This window comes from Equus quagga, chromosome 5 (genome assembly GCF_021613505.1).
Source record: "Equus quagga isolate Etosha38 chromosome 5, UCLA_HA_Equagga_1.0, whole genome shotgun sequence".
NCBI lineage: Eukaryota > Metazoa > Chordata > Mammalia > Perissodactyla > Equidae > Equus > Equus quagga.
Genome location: NC_060271.1, coordinates 59876727 through 59896237, shown reverse-complemented (window position 1 = coordinate 59896237; position 19511 = coordinate 59876727). Strand labels below are relative to the sequence as shown.

Genomic DNA, 19511 nt, shown 5'->3' with positions numbered 1-19511 from the left:
TAAAAGGAATAACAAACGCAGAAGCTGTGTACAGGTGGGCAAGAGTCAGCTCCCCTGCTACATGCCAGGTGCACCAACCCCTCAGTGAGTCCAGTGAGGAAGACCCCCTGAGGGAGACAGTCACACAGGGACCTTGTGATACGCTGTCTCCTCCACCTGGAACACTCCTCTCGTCTTGGTGAGGCTCACCCCTTCACTTCATCTAAGCCTCTGTTCAAATGTTGCCTCCTTGGAGAAGCCTTCTCCAGTCACCCCATCTGAAACAGGGTGGTCACAGTCCCTCTGTCTGTCCCCTTATCATGCCTTGTTTTTCTCCATAGCATTTATTGCCAGATATTAAAACAGATTTATGTATTTTCTATTGTCTCCACACTAGAACCTAAGCTTCAGGAGAGCAGGGACTTTCTTATTCCCGCGTAGTCCCGCTGCTAGAACAGTACCGGGTACATGGCAGGCACTCAATTGAATGAATGAATGAATGAATAAGAATTAGAATAAGGTAAGTACCAGACACTATTGGGGAGGAGCACATAGCTCCCATAACCTTGACCCAACCTAGTAAAGATGGTTGAGGAAGACCAGCTGGAGGAAGTGACGCTTGCAGACTTGATAAGCAGGAATGAGCCAGTAAAGTCACACATAGTAGTTACGGGTTTAAAGCACAAGAATATTTAGCTAAAATGTGGAAATGTCTTGAACCAAATGACCACTATTGAAAATGGCCCAGGGAGGGTCAATGAGGGACCTGAAGGTCAAGTGCCAAGTGTGTCCATTGATGCTGTGACTAACCAGGGGATGGGGCAAAGAATGGCACAGAGCCAAGGAAGAAAGCTGGTCAAGTACTGTCATGGCCTCCATTGTTAACAGAAAGTCACTGTGCAGCTTTGTCTGCCTTGTACTGGATGCTTTGTCTTTGAGTATTGACAGTTTAACGATCATTTGTGTTTTCCAAGTGTGTTCTCCTCAAAGGTTTTCCCCTAAAAATGAGATATAGCTTGTTTTCCAAGGGAGCCTGAGACCAAGGAAAAAGTAACCTGGCGAAGGTCAGAGCCCTGTCAAAATCCATAGGGAGTTTTTCCTGTCTTTCCTCTGGAATGTTCTTTGCTGGTTACTAACTTTTCAGGCACATGATTCATTTCAAGCCTGCCATCCATTTTATGTCAATGTCAGCATTTTATCTGGACTTGAAGACCCAAGTGTGAACTAAAGGGGCTGAATCTATTATTTTTTTCTTCAAAGGAGGCATGCCGGTCCACTCACTGGAAAGGCTCAGTAGTGTCATTACTGCTTCTGCTGGTGACTTATCTGTAATCTGCAAGTGAGGCACTACTCAAAGGGCATAGCAACGTCCGGGTTATAAAAACTGGAAACACAGAGATGTGGCTGGTCTAGTCATGGTGCTGTTTACAACGTAGAGACTATTGCCATCCTTTTAAGAGTTCTTCACAAAATAATTTTTATTTTGGTCATTCACCATGGGGTTACTCATTTTTGCACATTACTTTCCACACGAACATTTTACTTGTGGCCACAGGGGCTATCCTTTTAAATATTTTCATGATACAGCAAATGTGTTTCTACAGAATCCTTATAAAGATAATTTAAAATAGTATATGAACAGTCTTATCAAAGTCTACTTACATTAGGAAATTTGAAAGTACATAAAAATGTAAAGAAAACACAAAAACACTTAATCTGGACACCTATAGAGAAGCCGTTGGCAGTTTGTGTACCTCCTTCCAACCACTTAAAGATCATATACAACGGATGAAAAACATTCCATGCTGTCAATGGACCATATGGTCTTCTAAAATAACCCTCCAGCGAGGATCCTCTTGAATAGTTCTTGTTGGTCCTGAGGAGTTATTTTCCCAAGGATGATCTGCTAGAATTGGAGTGACCAGACAGTAATTCCTGACAGAGCTGCCGTCTCCTAATCTGGCTGGGATGGTGACTAGGATATTAAGTCGCGTTGTAACGCAATATCCGTGCCGAGTCATGCTTGACCTTTTCTCCCGTAAAATATTAATAACGTGAAGTTGACGTGAGGATCCAATGAGGTAGTGATCTCGTGTGTTTACATATTTACCATCATGCTCCCTGGCAGGAACGCAAGTTCCTTGAAGGCAGGGATTGTGTCTCATGTCCCCAGGTCCCCCGACCGATAGCAGAGTCGGGCGTGATCAGTAAACATCTTCAATAAGCCTTAGCTTCCCGACGCCCAGTCACAGGTACTTCTTCCAGCACTCCTTGCCCTTCAGGTCAGTGGTTCACGGGGCCCCTTCCTAAGAAAACAGCACTTCTCCCAGATACGGGAATCTCCGCCTGCAAGCCGCTCCGCTCCGCGCCCGCCGTCCCGAGACAGGGACTTCCCAGAGCACGAGCCAGGCGTCCAGCGCGCGGGGTCGGCCCGTGGGAACAAGGCGCCCGCGGAGGCGGCCCAGCTCGCGGCTCTCCTTCCCCCGAACGCGCCCACCTCTCACCCTGAGAACCGCGGCCGACCGCCGCGGGGCCGAGAGCCCCACGCCCCCGGCCCGCCCCAGGACCGCGCCGCCGCTTGTTTACTCCCCGGCGCAGCCTAGTCCGACCCTGGGGCCCGCCCCCGCCCGCCGCCTATTGGCGGAGGAGGCGCCCAGGCTGGCGACGATTGGCTGGGGGAGGCGGAGGGGTAGGTTGCACGGGAGGCCGAGAGGGGGCAGCAGGCGATGGCGGCGGCGGGTCTGCTAGGCTGGTTGCTCGCTGCGTTCTGCCTGGGCAACGCCGACGGGGAGGCGGCGCCGGGCCCGCGAGTGCTGGGTGTCTGTCTGGAGGAGGACGGAGCCGCGGGCGTGGGGTGGGCGAGCGGAGAGGAGGTGCAGGCCGCGCCCGAGGCCACCTTCCGCCTGCGCCTCTTCGGCTCGGGCTTTGCCAACAGCTCCTGGTCCTGGGTGGCCCCCGAGGGGGCGGGCTGCCCCGAGGGCGGGCCGGCCGCGGCGCCCGAGGAGGCAGCAGCGGTCCCCACGGGCGAGTGGCGCGCGCTGCTGCGCCTGCGCGCCGAGCCCGTGCGCCAGCACTCGGCGCTGCTGGCTGTGCGTGGGGGGCCGGGCAGCGCGGCAGCCCAGGAGGCGGCGGCCCCCACGGGCGAGTGGCGCGCGCTGCTGCGCCTGCGCGCCGAGGTCGTGCGCCCGCACTCGGCGCTGCTGGCGGTGCGCGTGGAGCCGGGCGGCGCGGCGGGCGAGGAGGCGGCACCACCCTGGGCGCTGGGGCTGGGGGCGGTGGGCCTGCTGGCGCTGGCGGCGCTGGCGCGGGGCTTGCAGCTGAGCGCGCTGGCGCTGGTACCGGCCGAGGTGCAGGTGCTGCGCGAGAGCGGCTCGGAGGCTGAGCGTGCGGCGGCGCGGCGCCTGGAGCCGGTGCGGCGCTGGGCCGGCTGCGCCCTGGGCGCGCTGCTGCTGCTGGCCAGCCTGGCGCAGGCGGCGCTGGCCGTGCTGCTGTACCGCGCAGCCGGCCAGCGCGCCGTGCCCGCTGTGCTGGGCAGCGCGGGGCTCGTGTTCCTGGTGGGCGAGGTGGTGCCGGCCGCCGTGAGCGGGCGCTGGGCGTTGGCGCTGGCGCCGCGCGCGCTGGTTCTCAGCCGCCTGGCGGTGTTGCTCACCCTGCCGGTGGCGCTGCCCGTGGGGCAGCTGCTGGAGCTGGCGGCGCGGCCCGGGCGGCTGCGTGAGCGCGTGCTGGAGCTGGCGCGCGGCGGCGGCGACCCCTACAGCGACCTCAGCAAGGGGGTGCTGCGCTGCCGGACGGTGGAAGACGTTCTCACGCCGCTCGAGGACTGCTTCATGCTGGACGCCAGCGCCGTGCTGGACTTCGGTGTCCTGGCCAGCATCATGCAGAGCGGCCACACGCGCATCCCCGTGTACGAGGAGGAGCGCTCCAACATCGTAGACATGCTCTACCTCAAGGACTTGGCTTTCGTGGACCCCGAAGACTGCACGCCGCTCAGCACCATCACCCGCTTCTACAATCACCCACTCCACTTCGTCTTCAACGACACCAAGCTGGACGCCGTCCTGGAGGAGTTCAAGCGAGGTAACGTCCGGGGAATTGTCGAGGGCACTTGAATGCCAGCGCTCTCCTCTACCAAAGGGGTAGGGCTTTATGGAAGCCTGGAGAAAAGGGTCCCGTCCCTGTGTAGGGCAGTGAGACCTCTAAGTGCCCTTTTAAAGAAGAGGATGGCCTTGTCGCTCTGAATAATCGTTTGTGATATTTAAAGGCTGTCGTTCAGAGGGTGACAGTGCTACAGACAGCAAAATCCTTCTCCTGGTAGGCCCCCAATTTGGGAGGTGTGTCCACTTAGCTCTGACTGCCAGCTGTCCATCTCCCAGGTCATTTTTCTGGGCTTTTGGTTAAACCCTTGGATAGAAACTAAAAGAACAGAAGAGAACATAGTCATAGTCTCCAGATGCCTGGACGCGACGACCCGCACACATACGATATCAAATTAGCTGGGCCTGTGATGTTTCCAGGGCATTGCTGTTAAGGTCACTGAAAGGCTGCTGCCTTCCTGATTGCCGAAAAGGGAACGATTCGTTAATACTTTTCTGCAGGTGTGGAAGAAACTTCCACTTTGATTTCACCAAAAGCAACTTCATGGAGGAGGATATAGTCTCCCCTTCCTCTGCCTTCTTTTCTTTTCTTAATTTCCCCATTTCTAACCCTGAGTAAGGTCTCTCAAGTTCTCCTTTAATACCACATTTTCACCCTCTCCTTTCATCTTGGTCTATCTGAACAATTTCTAAGCTTGCAGGTAAAAGCTGAGACCCACTCTCCAAGTGTGGGGGCATGGGGTCCTCTCCAGTGCTCTCCCTCGTCAGCCTTGGGTGTGCTCCCCAGAGCTTAGCTGCTTCTTGGTGACCAGCCATGCTTCTCACACCTGAACTCCTACAGGGTGGGCATGGGGGACGTCCATGACCATGGGTGGGTTTGACCCTAAAGGCTGCATAATGTGAAGCCAGGAAGTGAGTCAAGCCCCCTGATCTTCCGGGCAGCTGTGAAGTCTCCTGGCCCCAGGCAGGCATGGGAAGTGCTTTGTGAGTCCCTGGACAGTCAGGGCAGGGGGATAAGGCTTTGCGGCAATGACCATGTTACTCCTGCATTCGCACTGCTGTATGCCAGCTGCTAGTAGGCACTCTCACACTTCACCTCCTTTGATACTTTCAAGAGACTTGGGTGTTAATAGGCCTTTACTGTTACTATACTACGGTACCTTCAGATTGGGTGGGGGCCTTTGATGGGCAGTTCTGATTATTCTGCTAGAGAATGTCCTGGTTGTTTCCTCAGAAAGTGGCCATGCAGCCCCTCTCTGGGGAGGGGAGCCTGGAGGGGGCGCCAGACAGAGCCTCCTGGTGATAAGTACTCCATCTGGGCCACGGTAGTTTCCCAGGCAGTGGTGGTTCTTGGGGCCCGGTGGCTGGCAGTGCTGGCCCTGGAGTCAGGGAGGGAGGGTTCTGTCCTGCCCCTGCTGCCTCCCAGCTTGAGGGCCTGGGAGGCCTGGACTTGATCACCAGGGCAGTGACTGTGAGCAGAGTGCGGCACCGTCTGAGTGGTTTCTACAGATCACTGGCTGGTGTGGAGACCAGGGCAGGGAGACCAGTGGTGAGGGTGTCCAGATGAAAGCTGACGATAGGCTGAATGAGGGTGCGCAGCGGGCCTGGAGAGATCTGAGAGGCGTTTGGAGGTGGAATTGGGAGGATTTTGTGGTTCACTGAGGGACTGTGGAGCGAGAGGGAGGAGCTGAGATTGAGGCCTGGATTTCTGGCTTGGTGGTGGTGTCGCCCTTCCCTGAGGCAGAGCACATGCAGGGAAGAGAGAGTCTGGGGTTGGGAGGCAGGTGGCGTGAGGTGGTTTTGGACGTTGGCATCTGTGTCTGTGCAGTGGCTGCAGAGGGAGACTCCTAGGAGGCAGTTCGTGTGAAATGCAAGTGACAGACCCGAGCAGGAGGGAGAGATCTGATCGGTGGTGTGGAAGTGGTCCCTCAATCCACAGGCGTGGAGCAGAAAGCCTAAAGCCCTGGGGGTCACAGGTGTGTAGGGGGGTGGAGGGCAGCAGAGGACAGCTGCTGAGGAGAGCCAGAGGCTCGGAATGTCCTGGAAGCTAAGAGCAGAGATCACTTACCTAGGGAAGGAGAGTGATCAGGAGAGGAGGCCAGTGTCATGTCGTTTGGATGCAGCAACGAAGATACCCTTGACCTTCGCAGGAGCAGCTTTGGGCCAGGGCATGGGGTGATGGGGAGTGAATGGGACATGAAGAGGCATGACAGCTAAAGCAGACAGGCCTTCCGTGCGGTGTGGCTGCAAAGTGGAAGCCAGAGAGCGGTGGCTGGGAGAGGACAGGCCAGGGAGGAGGCCTTCTGCTTTTCGGTTGTAATATGGGTGAATCGAGTGGGTTTAGGTTTAAGTGTCAATGGAAGGAGCCGGTAGAGAGGGAAGGCCACAGCACAGGCTGCTCCCGCTCTGGGGCCGTGGCCTTGGAGCAGCTCTGGAGAACCAGGCAGGTTTCATGCAGCCTGATGCCGGACCAGAAGCTCCCTACTAACCACGTGCCGAAAAGCCTCCTACTAGAAGCCAGTGGGATGGGGGGTATCTGCAACCTAGAGGCTGAATGGGGAGCTCTTCAGTGCCCCTTGCCTTCCTCCTTCTGTGGTGAGTGAGGGCCATTCTCCGGGCAAAATGACCATGTCTTTCCTGTGACATCCCAGAGCTTTCTGTGCTTCTCTCATGCAATGCAACCCTTTGGCGGGTATCTATATTTCCTCATAAAAGTCCTTTTTAGCCTAACCCCCTGCTTCATTCTGTTTATGAACAAAGAGCTTGTTATAGCCTTTATGGCGCCTGAGGTTTTAGAGATGAGTTCCCTGCCTGTTTCTCTGCCAGGTGGGTGAGGTGGTGGTGCCCTCTGAATTTCCTGAAGCTGGAGTCCCTGGCATCTTGGCAGGTACCGTTCCAGGCCCTCTTCCTTTGGTTCTTTCAGAGTTCTATCTGTTCTGGAACATTATAGTCTGAGAGAGGCATCTTCCCCGTGAGGCAGCCCTCAGTCAGTGTGCAGACTTGAGAGGACACCACTTATTTTGTGCAAACATTACCAGGAAGAGTGAGTCCTTTGGAGCCATAGTAAAAAACATGTATCTTCTTTAAAGTCATTAACTCCCAGCGCCTTTGTCAGCCCCCACTGAGACTATTCAAGGACATTCACCCGCAGGAGGGATTAGGATGGGTGAGCTTTTCAGCTTTTCTCTGCTTTCAACTGAGTTCTGGTTCTTTGTCTGTCAGAAGCCAAGGCCTGCCACACCCTGAAGGGGCAGACCTGCGAGGAGTGTTGGCACCGTCCTTTTCTCATAGGACACCTTACAACACAAAAGGGGGGAGGCAGAGGAATTTAAACCCCAGCGGCATGTTTAAGAATATCCTGAACTTAGGCATTGTGGATGAGTCCTCTGACATCTGTAAAGTTTAGGAGTACCCTTGAGCCTGCTAACTAAAATGGAAACTCTGTAGCGCTTTCTCAGAGCTTTCTGGTTTGTGCTGGCCAGATGTGCCTCTGCCCTTGCCTGTGGCTCTGTGGAGCTTGCTCAGGGAGAGCCGCAGGCACCTGTCTTGGGGCTTGTGTGGGGGTTCCAGTCAGCCAGCCAGGAGCCTCCGTATTTTCAGAGCGTTTTATCCTATCGGATGAGAAATCAACTTTAATCCTTCCAGCGGCCCTGTCTCTGTACCCCCACTGCTTTGTCGTGGTCGCCTTCTGGATCCCACAGACATTCTGTCTTGTCATTAAATCCCACAGCCACTGTTTTAGGGGCTCTTCAGGGGTTCTACTTTCTTTTCTTCATCATTGAGTCATGCCATATGGCACATCAGTGAGAAACATCAGTGAGTGCCTATGTTATAGAAGTTTGAAAGCAAGGGAGAAGTTGTCCTTTCTGTAGCTAACCTGCCAAAGGGCCTGGCTTCCTGGAAGAAGCGAGCTGAAGTGGGTCCTTTCTGCTCTCAGATGGTCACCTAGAACCTGGGCCTTGGTTCCCAGAATCCAGAAAGACTACTGACCAAAATTGGGTAGCGGGCCTTGGCCTTCCTGATCTGGCCTGACAGGTTTGTACCATATGGCAGGGCTGCCGTGGTCCTTGAAGAAACCGTTCCTGCCTCCTGGTATGAGCCATTCCCGACACCACTGCTGGGGGCGGGAAACACGTAGAAATGCCGCGTTCCTCCTTCAGTGCCTTTGTCTCAGCAGGAATGAGCAGATGGTTCTCCAGGGACCCCTGGCCTTTTCCTCCTGGAAAGGGGAGACGACTTAATGTGGTCATTTCCACCTGTAATTTGTGTCCGAGGAGGTTAGAGTGTCCTGAAGGGGGGCTTGCTTTTCCTTGGAAAGGCCCGGTGCGGAAGAGAGTACCGGGCCCTGTGTGAGTCCCCAGGGGAGGGTTCCCTGAGAGTTGGTCCGTCCTCTCCAGTGCAGGTCAGCAGAGCAGGGTGCTGGAGAGAATGACTCAGGAGCCAGCTGCCTGGGTTCAAATCCCAGGTCTGCACTTGCGTGGTTCCTGAACCTCTCTTGGCCTCGGTTTTCTCTGTAAACTGTAAAACAGGGATAATAGTATTGTACATTTCGTAGAGTTGTCAGAGTATTTGTCAGTTAATCAATGAATGAAGCACTTGCTGGCCAGTACACAGCAAGCACTAAATATTGCATTTTTTCAGTTCGGAGATGCACTTTTTTTTTTGCATTTTGACGTGTCTGCAGTTAGGATGCATCTCAGCATTGATAGCATCTTCGATTTGATGGAGTACAGTAAATGTTATCGTTCTGTTCTTTTACAGCCTCGTTCCTTTTTGATCATCTGGTTAGTGGTCTGATGATCCTAGCTTTTCATTGACTTTGACATTTTCATTCTATCCAGCTTTGGGGCAGAGCTCTTCCTGTAGCTGACCACTCGGGAGCATGGATGCTGGAAGAACGAAGTAGAGCATGTGGAATAGACTTCCACAGGGTGTGTTTCTAACCTCAAGTCACTACGTTGTAATGAAACCCCAGGTGTGTGAAGTAGGATTCACACCACAAAGTGACCTTGACTTTTTGCTTTACCGAAAGTTTCTGGAAGCAAGTACCCCCTTTACGTGTGGGCCCAGCCAGCGTTTATCCTAAGCTTTTGTCACTAGTAAGGAAGAAGGGCATGGTTGAGCCAAGTGTGCTGTCAGTCCTGTGTCCTAGACCTGCACACCCAGCCTGGTGGCCACTACCCACTGTGGCTGATGAGCTCTTGAAAGGTAACTAGTCTGAATTGAGATGTGCTGTTTAAGTGCCAAGCACACACTTTTTTTTTTTCTGGAGGAAGATTGGCCCTGAGCTAACATCCATGCCTATCTTCCTCTATTTTACGTGGGACGCCTACCACAGCATGGCTTGACAAGTGGTGCATAAGTCCACATCCGGGATCTGAACTGGCAAACCCCGGGCCACCGAAGCAGAAAATGCAAACTTCACTGCTGTGCCACCAGGCCAGCCCTGCAAGCACGCAGTGTTATACTAAGACTTCAAAGACTTGGTACAGAAAAAGTAAACTCCCTCTTAATATTTTATACTAATTGCGTGTTGAAATGATATTTTGGCTATATTGAGTTAATTGCAATATATTATCAATTAACATCACCTTTTTTTTTTTTTTTTAACATGGCTACTCAAAAATTTAAAATTATCTCTGTGGCTTGCAGTCTCTTTCTTTTGGATGGGTATAAAGTCTTATAGGTGAAAAGCATGTACCTGAAGCAGAGTAAATTCCTGAAGTTTTCCCCGCGTTCCCCAGCACTCTGAGGCTTGGCCTTTTTTCAAGCTTACGTTTCCTTGTGAACGTACAGAACAAATAGTGAAGCTGACCTGAGAGAGTCACGGAAGAGGAAGGTGAGAAGTTCCAGGCTGCTGCTCTTCCTCCCTCACAGCTTGGCCTCTGACTGGCTGGTTACCATGTGTCTTCATCCCGCTGGGTGACTGTCATAGACCGTGGCTTCTGGAAATGAAGGGCAACTTTCAGAATTGGGAAAACTTCCCTTGGAGAGTTGGACTGGATGGCCCTCTTGGCTCCCCCCGTTTAGACTGTCTCAGGAGCCTGTGTTTCTGGGGCCGGTACCCTTGTGTCTGCGATCCTGCTGTGTCTGTTCTAGTCTGGGTGCTTCTTCGTCTAAACCATGTTTCACAGCATGGAGTCACACTGACCTGGGACTGACTCTGCCTCTGCCATTGCCTGGGTGGCCTTGTGCAGGTGAACATAGTGTCTGAGATTGAGGTTTCTCGTTATGAAGTGCGGCTAATGCTCACGAGCATGTTGAGAGTCTTAGGTAAGAACCTAGGAACAGTCTTGCCCGTCGCCTGGCATGTTGTGGGAACACAAACACGTCAGCTTCTGTTCTCTGGTGGGCTTGTGCCAGACGGAGCGAAGACACATGAGAGGCCTCCAGGAGGCTGTAACGTGAGTGTCCCCTCCCCCAGGGAAGTCCCACCTGGCCATCGTGCAGAAGGTGAACAATGAGGGCGAAGGTGACCCCTTCTACGAGGTGCTGGGCCTCGTCACCCTGGAGGACGTCATTGAGGAGATCATCAAGTCGGAGATCCTGGATGAGTCTGAAGACTACCGTGAGTCTTGATTGCTGGCGATTTTCCCTCTCAGCTGGTCTTTCAAGCTTACTGAGATACGTGTGTGTGTCAGAGGGTGGCGGGTCTCGTGTTGCTGGAAATGGGGCTGGGTCTGCAGTCAGAGCTGTTGCCTAGCCAGGCCCTGTTCTCCTTACCCCTGTGTCGCCCCCTTGCTGGAGGGCCCACACGTCCGCCTGGATGCAGAGCCAAGGTGGCCCGCCCCAGCCCAGTGGTTGCTTGGGGCTCTGTTAGCAGCCGTACCATTCACTCCCTCCCTCCCTCCCTGAGTGAGGCCTCTGCCCTTCATGCATCCTTCCTATTCTTATGTCTTCTTGGTCCTTTTGCTTTCTCGTTGTCTTTTGCACATTACAGAAGTGTCTCCTCAGAGAACCCCATTCTTTACTACTGAGAGGATCTTGTCTAGACAGGTGATCCTGGGGCCTGTGGTAATATCTTAGGAGTGCCTGCCTCTTCGGATGGTGGCTGAGGTCTGCAGGGCAGACGCAGAACCCGTGCTCGACGGCGGGGACCTCGCACAGGCACTTAGGACGCTGAGTTGCCCACCCTTGTGCTGCCAAGTGAATCGCTTTGCCTGTGTGCCTGTCCCCAGAATGCAGCATCTTTACTTTGGGTCCTCAGACTATCGTGGGCACAGGGTCACCAAGTTGGCTACTGTTTAGCAGCAGTAATCCTCACGTACTTGGTTTCCAGCCAGGGGTCTCCTAATGACCAAGGATACCAGTTTTTATAAGCTGCTTTGCTGTCGTATCAGCATTATCTTCTCCCAGCTCCAAGGAGAGGCGCATCCTCTTGCAGTACTTCCCCAGGAGATAGCTGGAGTGTGGACTGCTGCCCACTCTGTCCTGGGCACCAGGATTACTGTGTGGTAGTGACAGCCAGGCGCCGTCCGGGGAGCAGTGCCAAGGGTGTGTCCCTGGGCCTCTGATGCCGCCTCCCCACGAGCCCCCAGGCCTTGGGAGGAGGGAGTGGGCACGTGCCCCTTGGTTTGGTCGTGTTAACTGGAGGGCTGTGAATGCCCACCAGGCCTCCGTCTGCCTTTCCTAGGAGACGCCGCGGTGAGGAAGAAGCATACTTATCTGAGTGCCCCTCTCAGGCGGAAAGAGGAATTCTCCCTGTTCAAGGTGTCTGATGAGGACTATAAAGTGAAGATCTCGCCCCAGCTGCTCTTGGCCACCCAGCGCTTCCTTTCCCGAGGTGAGGCTGCGGGCCGGGCCCTGTCCCTGCACTATTGCTCCCCATCCAGTGCGTCAGGAGAGCTCCGCATGGACACTGATGCTCCCATTCCCAATAAGCAGCGGAGTGTCCAGGAGAACATCTGCACTTCTCTCTGCAGTCCAGTCAGCATCTGAGGTCACCTGAGGGGTGGCTCCTCTCTGCCAGATGGCCGAGAGCTGGGGCCAGGCTAGTGCCGTCTCTGGCGAGCCCTGGCTAGGGAGCGTGAGCCAGGCAGTGTTTCTGCCTGCCCAGTGCTATTGTGCTGGGGAGGCAACTCAGCTCACGGGCTTGCGGAGGAGAGCCCAGGAGGGCAGCAGGAGTCGGGGTGGTTACGCAGGCTGCTCTGGACCTGGTGGACACCATCCCTTTTTTCCACCATGGGGCAGAGGTGGATGTATTCAGCCCACTGCGAATCTCCGAGAAGGTCCTGCTGCACCTGCTGAAGCATCCCAGCGTCAACCAGGAAGTGAGGTTTGACGAGAGCAACCGCCTGGCTGCACACCATTACCTGTACCAGCGCAGCCAGCCGGTGGATTATTTCATTCTCATCCTGCAGGTAACTGGGAGCCCAGCCGGCGCCTCCTGCTGCTCGGAGAGTAGGGAAGGGTCTGAGAAGAGGGAGGAACATCCGGATACACACTCCTAAATAGTTGGGCTTGGTGTTTTCTCCTTGTCCTCTCTTCTGGCATGAGAGATAATCTGTCCCCATCTGTCTCTCTCCCTGCCCCTCCTTCCTCTCCCTCTCCCTCCCCCTCCCAGGGCAGGGTTGAGGTGGAGATCGGGAAAGAGGGCCTGAAGTTCGAGAACGGGGCCTTCACCTACTATGGAGTGTCTGCCCTGACGGCGCCATCCTCGGGTAAGCTGCATCCCCTCCGGGAGCTGAGGGCAGGGGTTGGCTGTGGTTGAGGCGGGGGCTCTGCAGTGCCCAGGATGCTGGCTTCCCTTCCTCCAGGGCCCTCGCCTCCTACAAGGTGGTCCCCTGTGGGACCTGCTGGCTTCTCTCATCTCCAGGCCGCCTAGTGGGAAGGGGCAGCATTTCTGCAGGGCGCATCTTGGTTGCTCCCTCCCGTCCCTGCAGACCTTTCCCAGGAGGAAGTGTGTTTGCCGTCCTTTTCACAGTTCCTGGCCATGTGCTCTCTCTGGGGTGATTTGTGGGGTGCATCTTAGAGGCTGTGCAATTGTCCCCACTGGGGCGGGGGTGCTTCCTCCATCACTGATTGTTCCTTTTGACAGTTCACCAGTCCCCCGTGTCCTCGCTCCAGTCCATCCGCCATGACCTGCAGCCTGAGCCAGCCGACAGCACACGCCTGTCTGCGTATTGTCCTGACTACACCGTGAGGGCCCTCTCTGACCTGCAGTTCATCAAGGTGACCATCTGGGCTGCTCATTCGTCCTGGCTTTTAGCCAGCCTTGTGTCTCCAAGGGTCTAGACCAGCTGGTCACAAATTAGTATGAGTTAACAGTCTGGTTGAGTCAGACTTTCCAGAGCAGGACCTTGTGCTTGCTCTGAAGGATGCATGGCCTTGGCTCCCTGGAGGCCCCTCTGACTGCTGGTGGTCCGCTCCCATCTCTGGCATGGCCTGTGCACCTGAGATCTTCTTTTGAGATCTTAAAACTTTGCTTGATTGCTCTTCTTCGTCCTCAGCTAGTTTAAAGCTCTTCCTTTTTCTTATCCTGTGGAGCATGACTCTCCCTCCTAGGTCAGCTGTTTGTGGGCAGAAGGGAGTATGTGACCTCTCCTACTTCACCATCTCCATCTGGCTTCTCAAGTCACACCTGCCCGGTAATGCTGTCTGTCCCCCAGGTCACACGGCTGCAGTACCTCAATGCGCTCCTGGCTACTCGAGCCCAGAACCTGCCACCGTCCCCTGAGAACACGGACCTCCAGGTCACCCCAGGCAGCCAGACCAGGCTACTCAGTGACAAGACAGCCCCAGCAGCAGGTGAGCCCCGCGTGGCCACATCCCGCTGTGTGTCGACCCAGGGCGTCCGTGTCGCCTTTCCAGTCCTTGCTGTTGCACACACAGACTTGCTTTCTGTCCTCCCTCTGCCCTCCATGCTTCGTTCTTTTTCCCTTTTTTGCCTCATCCTTTTCTCTCTCCCCTCTCACTGTTTTTAGTGGCTCAAATGACAATGAGCTATGGACCAGCTGGCATTTAAAGTAGAATATGTTAAGTCAGCCTTTTCTCTTGAGGGCCTGTTAGGATGGGTTGACTTAATTAGAGAAGAGTTGCTAAATGGGAATAAAATCAAGGTCACGGCCATTTAGGATTAGTGTGAGGTCACCTGGAAAGCGATTCGTGTCAGCAGTGGGCCCTGCTCAGAAGGTGGAGTCTGGTGGACACCATCCCAGAGATCTAAGAGGGCACCTGTTGAGGCGTTTAAGGCGTGCCCCTCCCATCCGGGGCTCCAGTGTGGGCGCGAAGATCACATTGGAAGAAACAGACTTTACAGTGAGGGGTGGGATCTGGGCTGTGGGATGGCAAACGCCACCCTTACAGTGTGAGGAAGGAGAATGAAAAGGAGCCTGTGGAGAGTGGGCTTGGGGTAGGAGTGGTAAAGTCAGGGAGCTTTCTTGTCCTGGTTATTTGAGAAGGTACTTTTATTCTGATTGAGCTCTTAGGTTGGGGTCAGAGATGCTCCAGGGCTTAACATTCCTGGAGGAGCTGGCAAGGCTTCTGGAGAGGAATTTCTTCTGTGGCAGGAACTGCAGGCTGCCCTTCCAGGCCTGCTTTGCTCCCCTCACCCCCAATGGGATGCCGAGCTCTTGTCACACGCTTGCTCTGCCTGGCACTGTGCTCAGAGCTTTCAGCGTCCTGACTCATCTAGGAAAACTCCCCCCGAGTTTTGAGAGGCAGTAGTTATGCCCATTTTACAGATGAGGAATCAGAGGCAGAGGGACCCCTGGCACTGGCTTGGAGCCTGCCCTTGGCCTTTGGGCTGTGCTGCCTCACAGGGGACAGCTCTGGTTACTTAGACCCACACTTGAGAACACAAACGTGTTTTTAAAATAGAAAGGCTTTTTCCGAGAGGTGCCAGGGCAAGTGCAAGGGACAGAGAGCCCCACCCTGGGCCACCTGGGTGGCCCAGCCCCTGAGTGTTCCATCTCTGATTGTGGGTCAAAGGGCACCCTAGGTGGGGTGTGCTGCTTGAGTCCTGGGCTGGCCGCACTCGCAGCCCTGTCCATGTGAGCACACGCTTTCAGGCGGTGCCCCACCTGTCAGTGCTGATCACGCACTCGTGTTCACGCACTGGGACGTTCTTGTATTTTGTGAGATGCCCTTGTACAGAGGTTCACGCCTTCTCATCAGACTTGGATTTCAAAAGCCGAGACATTTTTTTGTTTTTTCAAAATGTGAGCCTTTTGTGGCTCCGTCTGCTACTGAGACTGTGCGTGTTATATTCAAGGTACAGACTTAAATCTAAGAATGATGGATGTCCCTTCATTTCATCTTTTATCATATACCCAGCGGTTTTTTTAATCCTCTTTTGGCTTCAGCTGCTCATTGGACAGTCATATAAGGGAACAATTTATGGTGGCTTTGTGGGTCAGTTTCCTCTTTGAAATGGGTTACCATCCCCTGTTTATAGCCACAGTGTTGGTTATGTTCCCCTGTGTGGCCTGACCTTCATGTGCAGCACGGTCGCCTGCTACCTTTCTGTGCCTCGCCTCTGCACTCTGGGGTCTGGCTCAGTTTATCCTTTAGCCCGGCCCTGCGCTGCCCAGGAGAGCTTAGTGTCACCACACACGTGGAGATGTCACTAGGGGCACTGCTTAAATAGTGCAGGTCAGACCATTCCCTGGGTGACTTTGGCACAATAATACAGCGGGGGTTGGCAGACTGACACAAAGGCCAAATCTGGCCAGCTGCCCGATTTTGTAAATAAAGTTTTATTGACACTCACCCCTCTGTTTACGAATTGTACATGGCTGCCCTTGAGCTTCAACAGTGGAGTCGAGTTATTGCCACCTGCAAAACCTAAAAATACTGGCCCTTCACAGAAGCGGTCTTCTGACCGCTGCCTGCCATTTCCAGTTGGCATACCTCCACGTGGATCATTCACAGGACTGGATTTACAAGGGAGAGTCCGCTCTGGACACCGTGCTTCCTGTCCCTCTTGTTTGAGCAGCAGGATGCAGTGTGCGCTCGGCCTCGCCTCTCCCTGCCCCGCGGGCGGCCAGGTCTGCGGTGCTGCGTGGCTCTCCCGGGTCAGCTCCATAGCTTGTCTCCTCTTCTCTCTCTCTGCTCTCTCTAGCCTTCCCAATAGACCTTTCCCTCTTTGGCACATTTGGAAACTGCAGTTGATAATTGACTGTGGACTAGTGAGCATTTTTTGTTTTAAGAAAACACCCAAGGTAAATATCTTCCCTTTCACGTTCTCATTGCTTTCCTTTCCTGGACCTTTGGCTGCTGAGAGGAGCGCTATAGACCGCTCACCCAGCTGGGGGGCACCTCTCCTTGGGGCGGGGTGGGCCCTTCCTGTCCCTATTGCTACTCTTTATTTCAGTTTTTGAGAAGACAGATGGGATCATGAAACACTTACTCAGCCTCAGAAACTAAAGCTTCCTTCCAGCATGGGCTCTTTATTGTCTGGGGTGGGTTCCTCTTGGCCAGCATCATGGCGTTGGCCCACTGTGAGCAGAGCCCCTGCTTTCCCTGCCTCTCGGGGATAGCGTCTGTCCTCCCAGTGGTTTTTTCTTGTGAGGCGCAGTTAGCTGACCATTTTCCTCACCCGTCACTCCCAGCCCTGCCTTGGTACCTCCTAAGGTGGCCTGGGGCTCCTCCACCTTCCCTGTGTTTTCCTGTCCTAAAGAGGATTTTAATGCCTGGCCTTGATAGGACTGCTTCCTGGACCAGCTTTGATTTTAATTCCCCCTTCCTTCTCTCCTTTAGGGTCCACCCACAGCAGACCCGGCCTCCCAGCTGAGGAGAGCCCTGGGCGGAACCCAGGAGTTTAACTGCTTGCCAGGAGCCCCAGGTCTGGGGAATGGACAAGCATGTGGGGACCTGGAGAGAGCCGAGGAGTTGCTTCCTGCCAGCCTGTCCCCATCCCCTCCAGGCCACGTTTTAGATGGCCCTTATCGATGCGGGTCCTGGGCTCTCCTCAGCACAGACGTCAGTGCCAAGAGCCTTCAGCAGGTCCTGCCGTCTTTAGGAAATGGGGGTCAGCTGGGGCACAGCCCTGCAGGCCTGCTTCGGAGGGAATGAAAAAGCAGAGTCATCTCGAGGCCCCGGGCCCAGCCTTCTCCCTGTGACAGTGCAGCATATTCATACCTCTTCAGGCCAAGCCGTGATGTGTGCGCACGGTTACTCCTTTATGTGGCCGTGACCTGTACTCACTTTGCTTTTAATTTGCCAACTTTCTGCTGCTGGCAGCACTTTTTGAGCAAACCGAGAGCACCAGTTTTGGCTGGGGGTTCAAATCCATGGCCTTGGCCATAGTGAACTGTTTGGCTTTCCTTACATTGCCGTGTTTCAAGTGTGTGCCCCAGCGTGTCCCATGTGCCAAACCTAGAAGCACCATTACCCACAAGTCTGTCCCCTGGTCCCGCTCCCTCCTGTGGAGGCTGCTTTTCTGACCCATTCCAGAGCCCTGAGTGCGCGAGCTGGCCCCCAAGGGGACTGAGGAGGCCTGCTCTTTCTGTTTCTCCTCCGCCTGCGGGCTTGGTTGCCACTAACAGTATTGTCATTGTACTGTCATTGTTTTAAGAAGAGGTCACAGGTGGGAGGAAGGGGTCTTTCTGCTGCACCTGATCCTGTCTTCGTTGCTGGATCCCAGGGAGAGTAACTGTTAGACCAACCTCGTCCCTTCCTCCCGGGCCTCCGAGGGGTCTGCGTGGCTGTCACGTGCGTGCAGAGCAGCAGGGGAGGGGAGTGTGGTTATGGACCAGGTGGATCCCCACCAACTTTCTTTTAAAAAGCCGTGAAATCAAAGTTTTCTTCTATCTCTGAAACCTTTAGGACTCTGCTTTTTTCCTATTCCTAGCTACGGGGCTTTAGAGAAGTGGGAACAAGAAGGCGTTTGTCTTTCCCTCCTGGTTTCCCTGTGTTTACCTTCCACAGTTCTTCGGCTGTGCAGAAACTGGGGCGGCACAGGGACTGAGGACCGTAGATCGGACAGGGCGGGGTGAGATTTCTGGAACCCTTCTCAAAGGAAGTTGGGTCCTTATCTGGGACCAGTGGGAATGAAGGCCAGAGAACATGGTATGCTCACTCAGAAGTTGTTCTCAAGGAATTCTCTCCAAGAGCAAACCCAGGTGGGAAACGGAGACGGTAAAATCTCTCTGCACCATGCTGGTTCATAACCTTAGCTGCACGTTGGAATCGTGGCAAATGAAAATAACTGATACCTGGGGCCCATCCCCCCCAGGATTCTGATTCAATCAGTCTGGGCATCAGGACTTTATTTTTTGAAATAGTTTTGGATTCACAGAAGAGTCCATGTGCCCTTCAGCCAGCTTCCCCTAAAGTTGACGTCTTATATGACTTTGGTACCTTTATCAAAACTAAAAAATTAACATTGGTACAAAACTAGTAACTAAATTACAGACTTTGTTTGGATTTTACCGGTTTTCCCAATAATGTCCTTTTTCTGTTGCAGGATCCAATCCAGGATACCAAGTCGCAGTTAGAGCTGATGCTTTTTTCTTTTCATAACTAACTTTTTATTTTGAAATCATTACGGATTCATAGGAAGTTGCAAGGATAGAGGTCTCATGTACCCTTCACGCAGTTTTCCTCAGAGGTTCCATCTTATGTAGTTATAATACAGTATCGAGCCAGGAATTGGACACTGGTGCAATGTGGGTGTATAGTTATATATCATCTTAGCACGTGTAGATTTGTGTAACCGCCACTGCAATCTAGATACAGAGCTGTCCCGTCACCACAAGGCTCTCCCTCCGACTACCCCTTGAGAGCTGCCCCCACCCCTCTGCCACCATCCCCAGTCCCTGGCAACCACTGATCTGGTCGTCATCTCTATAATTGTGTCATTTCAAGAATGTTGTATAAATGGGATCGTATAGTATGTGACCTTTTGGGATTGGCTTTTTTCACTCGGCAAATAGTCTGGAGATTCAGCCAGGTTGTTGCGTGTGTTAACAGTTCGTTCCTTTTGATTGCTGTGTAGAATTCCATGGTATACTCGTTGTCCTGTTTAAGGACGTCTGGGTGGTTTCCAGTTTTTGGCTATTCCAAATAAAGCTGCTATGAACATTCATTACAGGTTTTTGCATAAACATTGGTTTTCTTTGAGCTAAATGTCCAGGAGTACAATTACCAGGTTGTATGGTCATTGCATATTTAGGTTTTTAAAAGAAACTGCCAAACCTTTTCAGAGTGGCTGTACAATTTTATGTTCCCACCAGCAAAGTATGAATGAGTGTTTCTCCAGATCCTCACCAGCATCTGGTATTGTTTTTTATTTTAGCCATTCTGGTAAGTATATAGCGACATCTCATTGTGGTTTTTGTTTGCATTTCCATAATGGGTAATGTACATCTTTTCATGTGCTTTTTTCACTTTGTGAAATGTCTGTTTATGTCTTTTGCCCTTTTATTTTTTTGTGAGGAAGATTGGCCTTGAGATAACAAACATGCCTATCTTCCTCTGTCTTATGTGCGACGCCAC

General features: G+C 53.5%; 1 protein-coding gene across 2 annotated transcripts; it reads left to right on the top strand.

The window, feature by feature from the left end:
• The first annotated feature begins 2625 nt into the window (after positions 1 to 2625).
• Positions 2626 to 19101, top strand: CNNM3 (cyclin and CBS domain divalent metal cation transport mediator 3). Of its 2 annotated transcripts, XR_006888668.1 has the most exons (9): positions 2626 to 4056; positions 10498 to 10641; positions 11707 to 11856; positions 12264 to 12433; positions 12637 to 12733; positions 13111 to 13244; positions 13682 to 13820; positions 16135 to 16234; positions 16773 to 19101. XR_006888668.1 is itself a non-coding variant. In XM_046661881.1 (8 exons), exons 1-8 carry the CDS (start codon positions 2706 to 2708, stop codon positions 16835 to 16837), a joined length of 2250 nt encoding a protein of 749 aa, XP_046517837.1. In that variant the 5' UTR covers positions 2629 to 2705; the 3' UTR covers positions 16838 to 19101. The 2 variants fall into 2 exon arrangements, 1 of the variants encoding a protein (XP_046517837.1); XM_046661881.1 differs by lacking the exon at positions 16135 to 16234 and having other exon boundaries at positions 2629 to 4056.
• Positions 19102 to 19511: the final 410 nt, after the last annotated feature.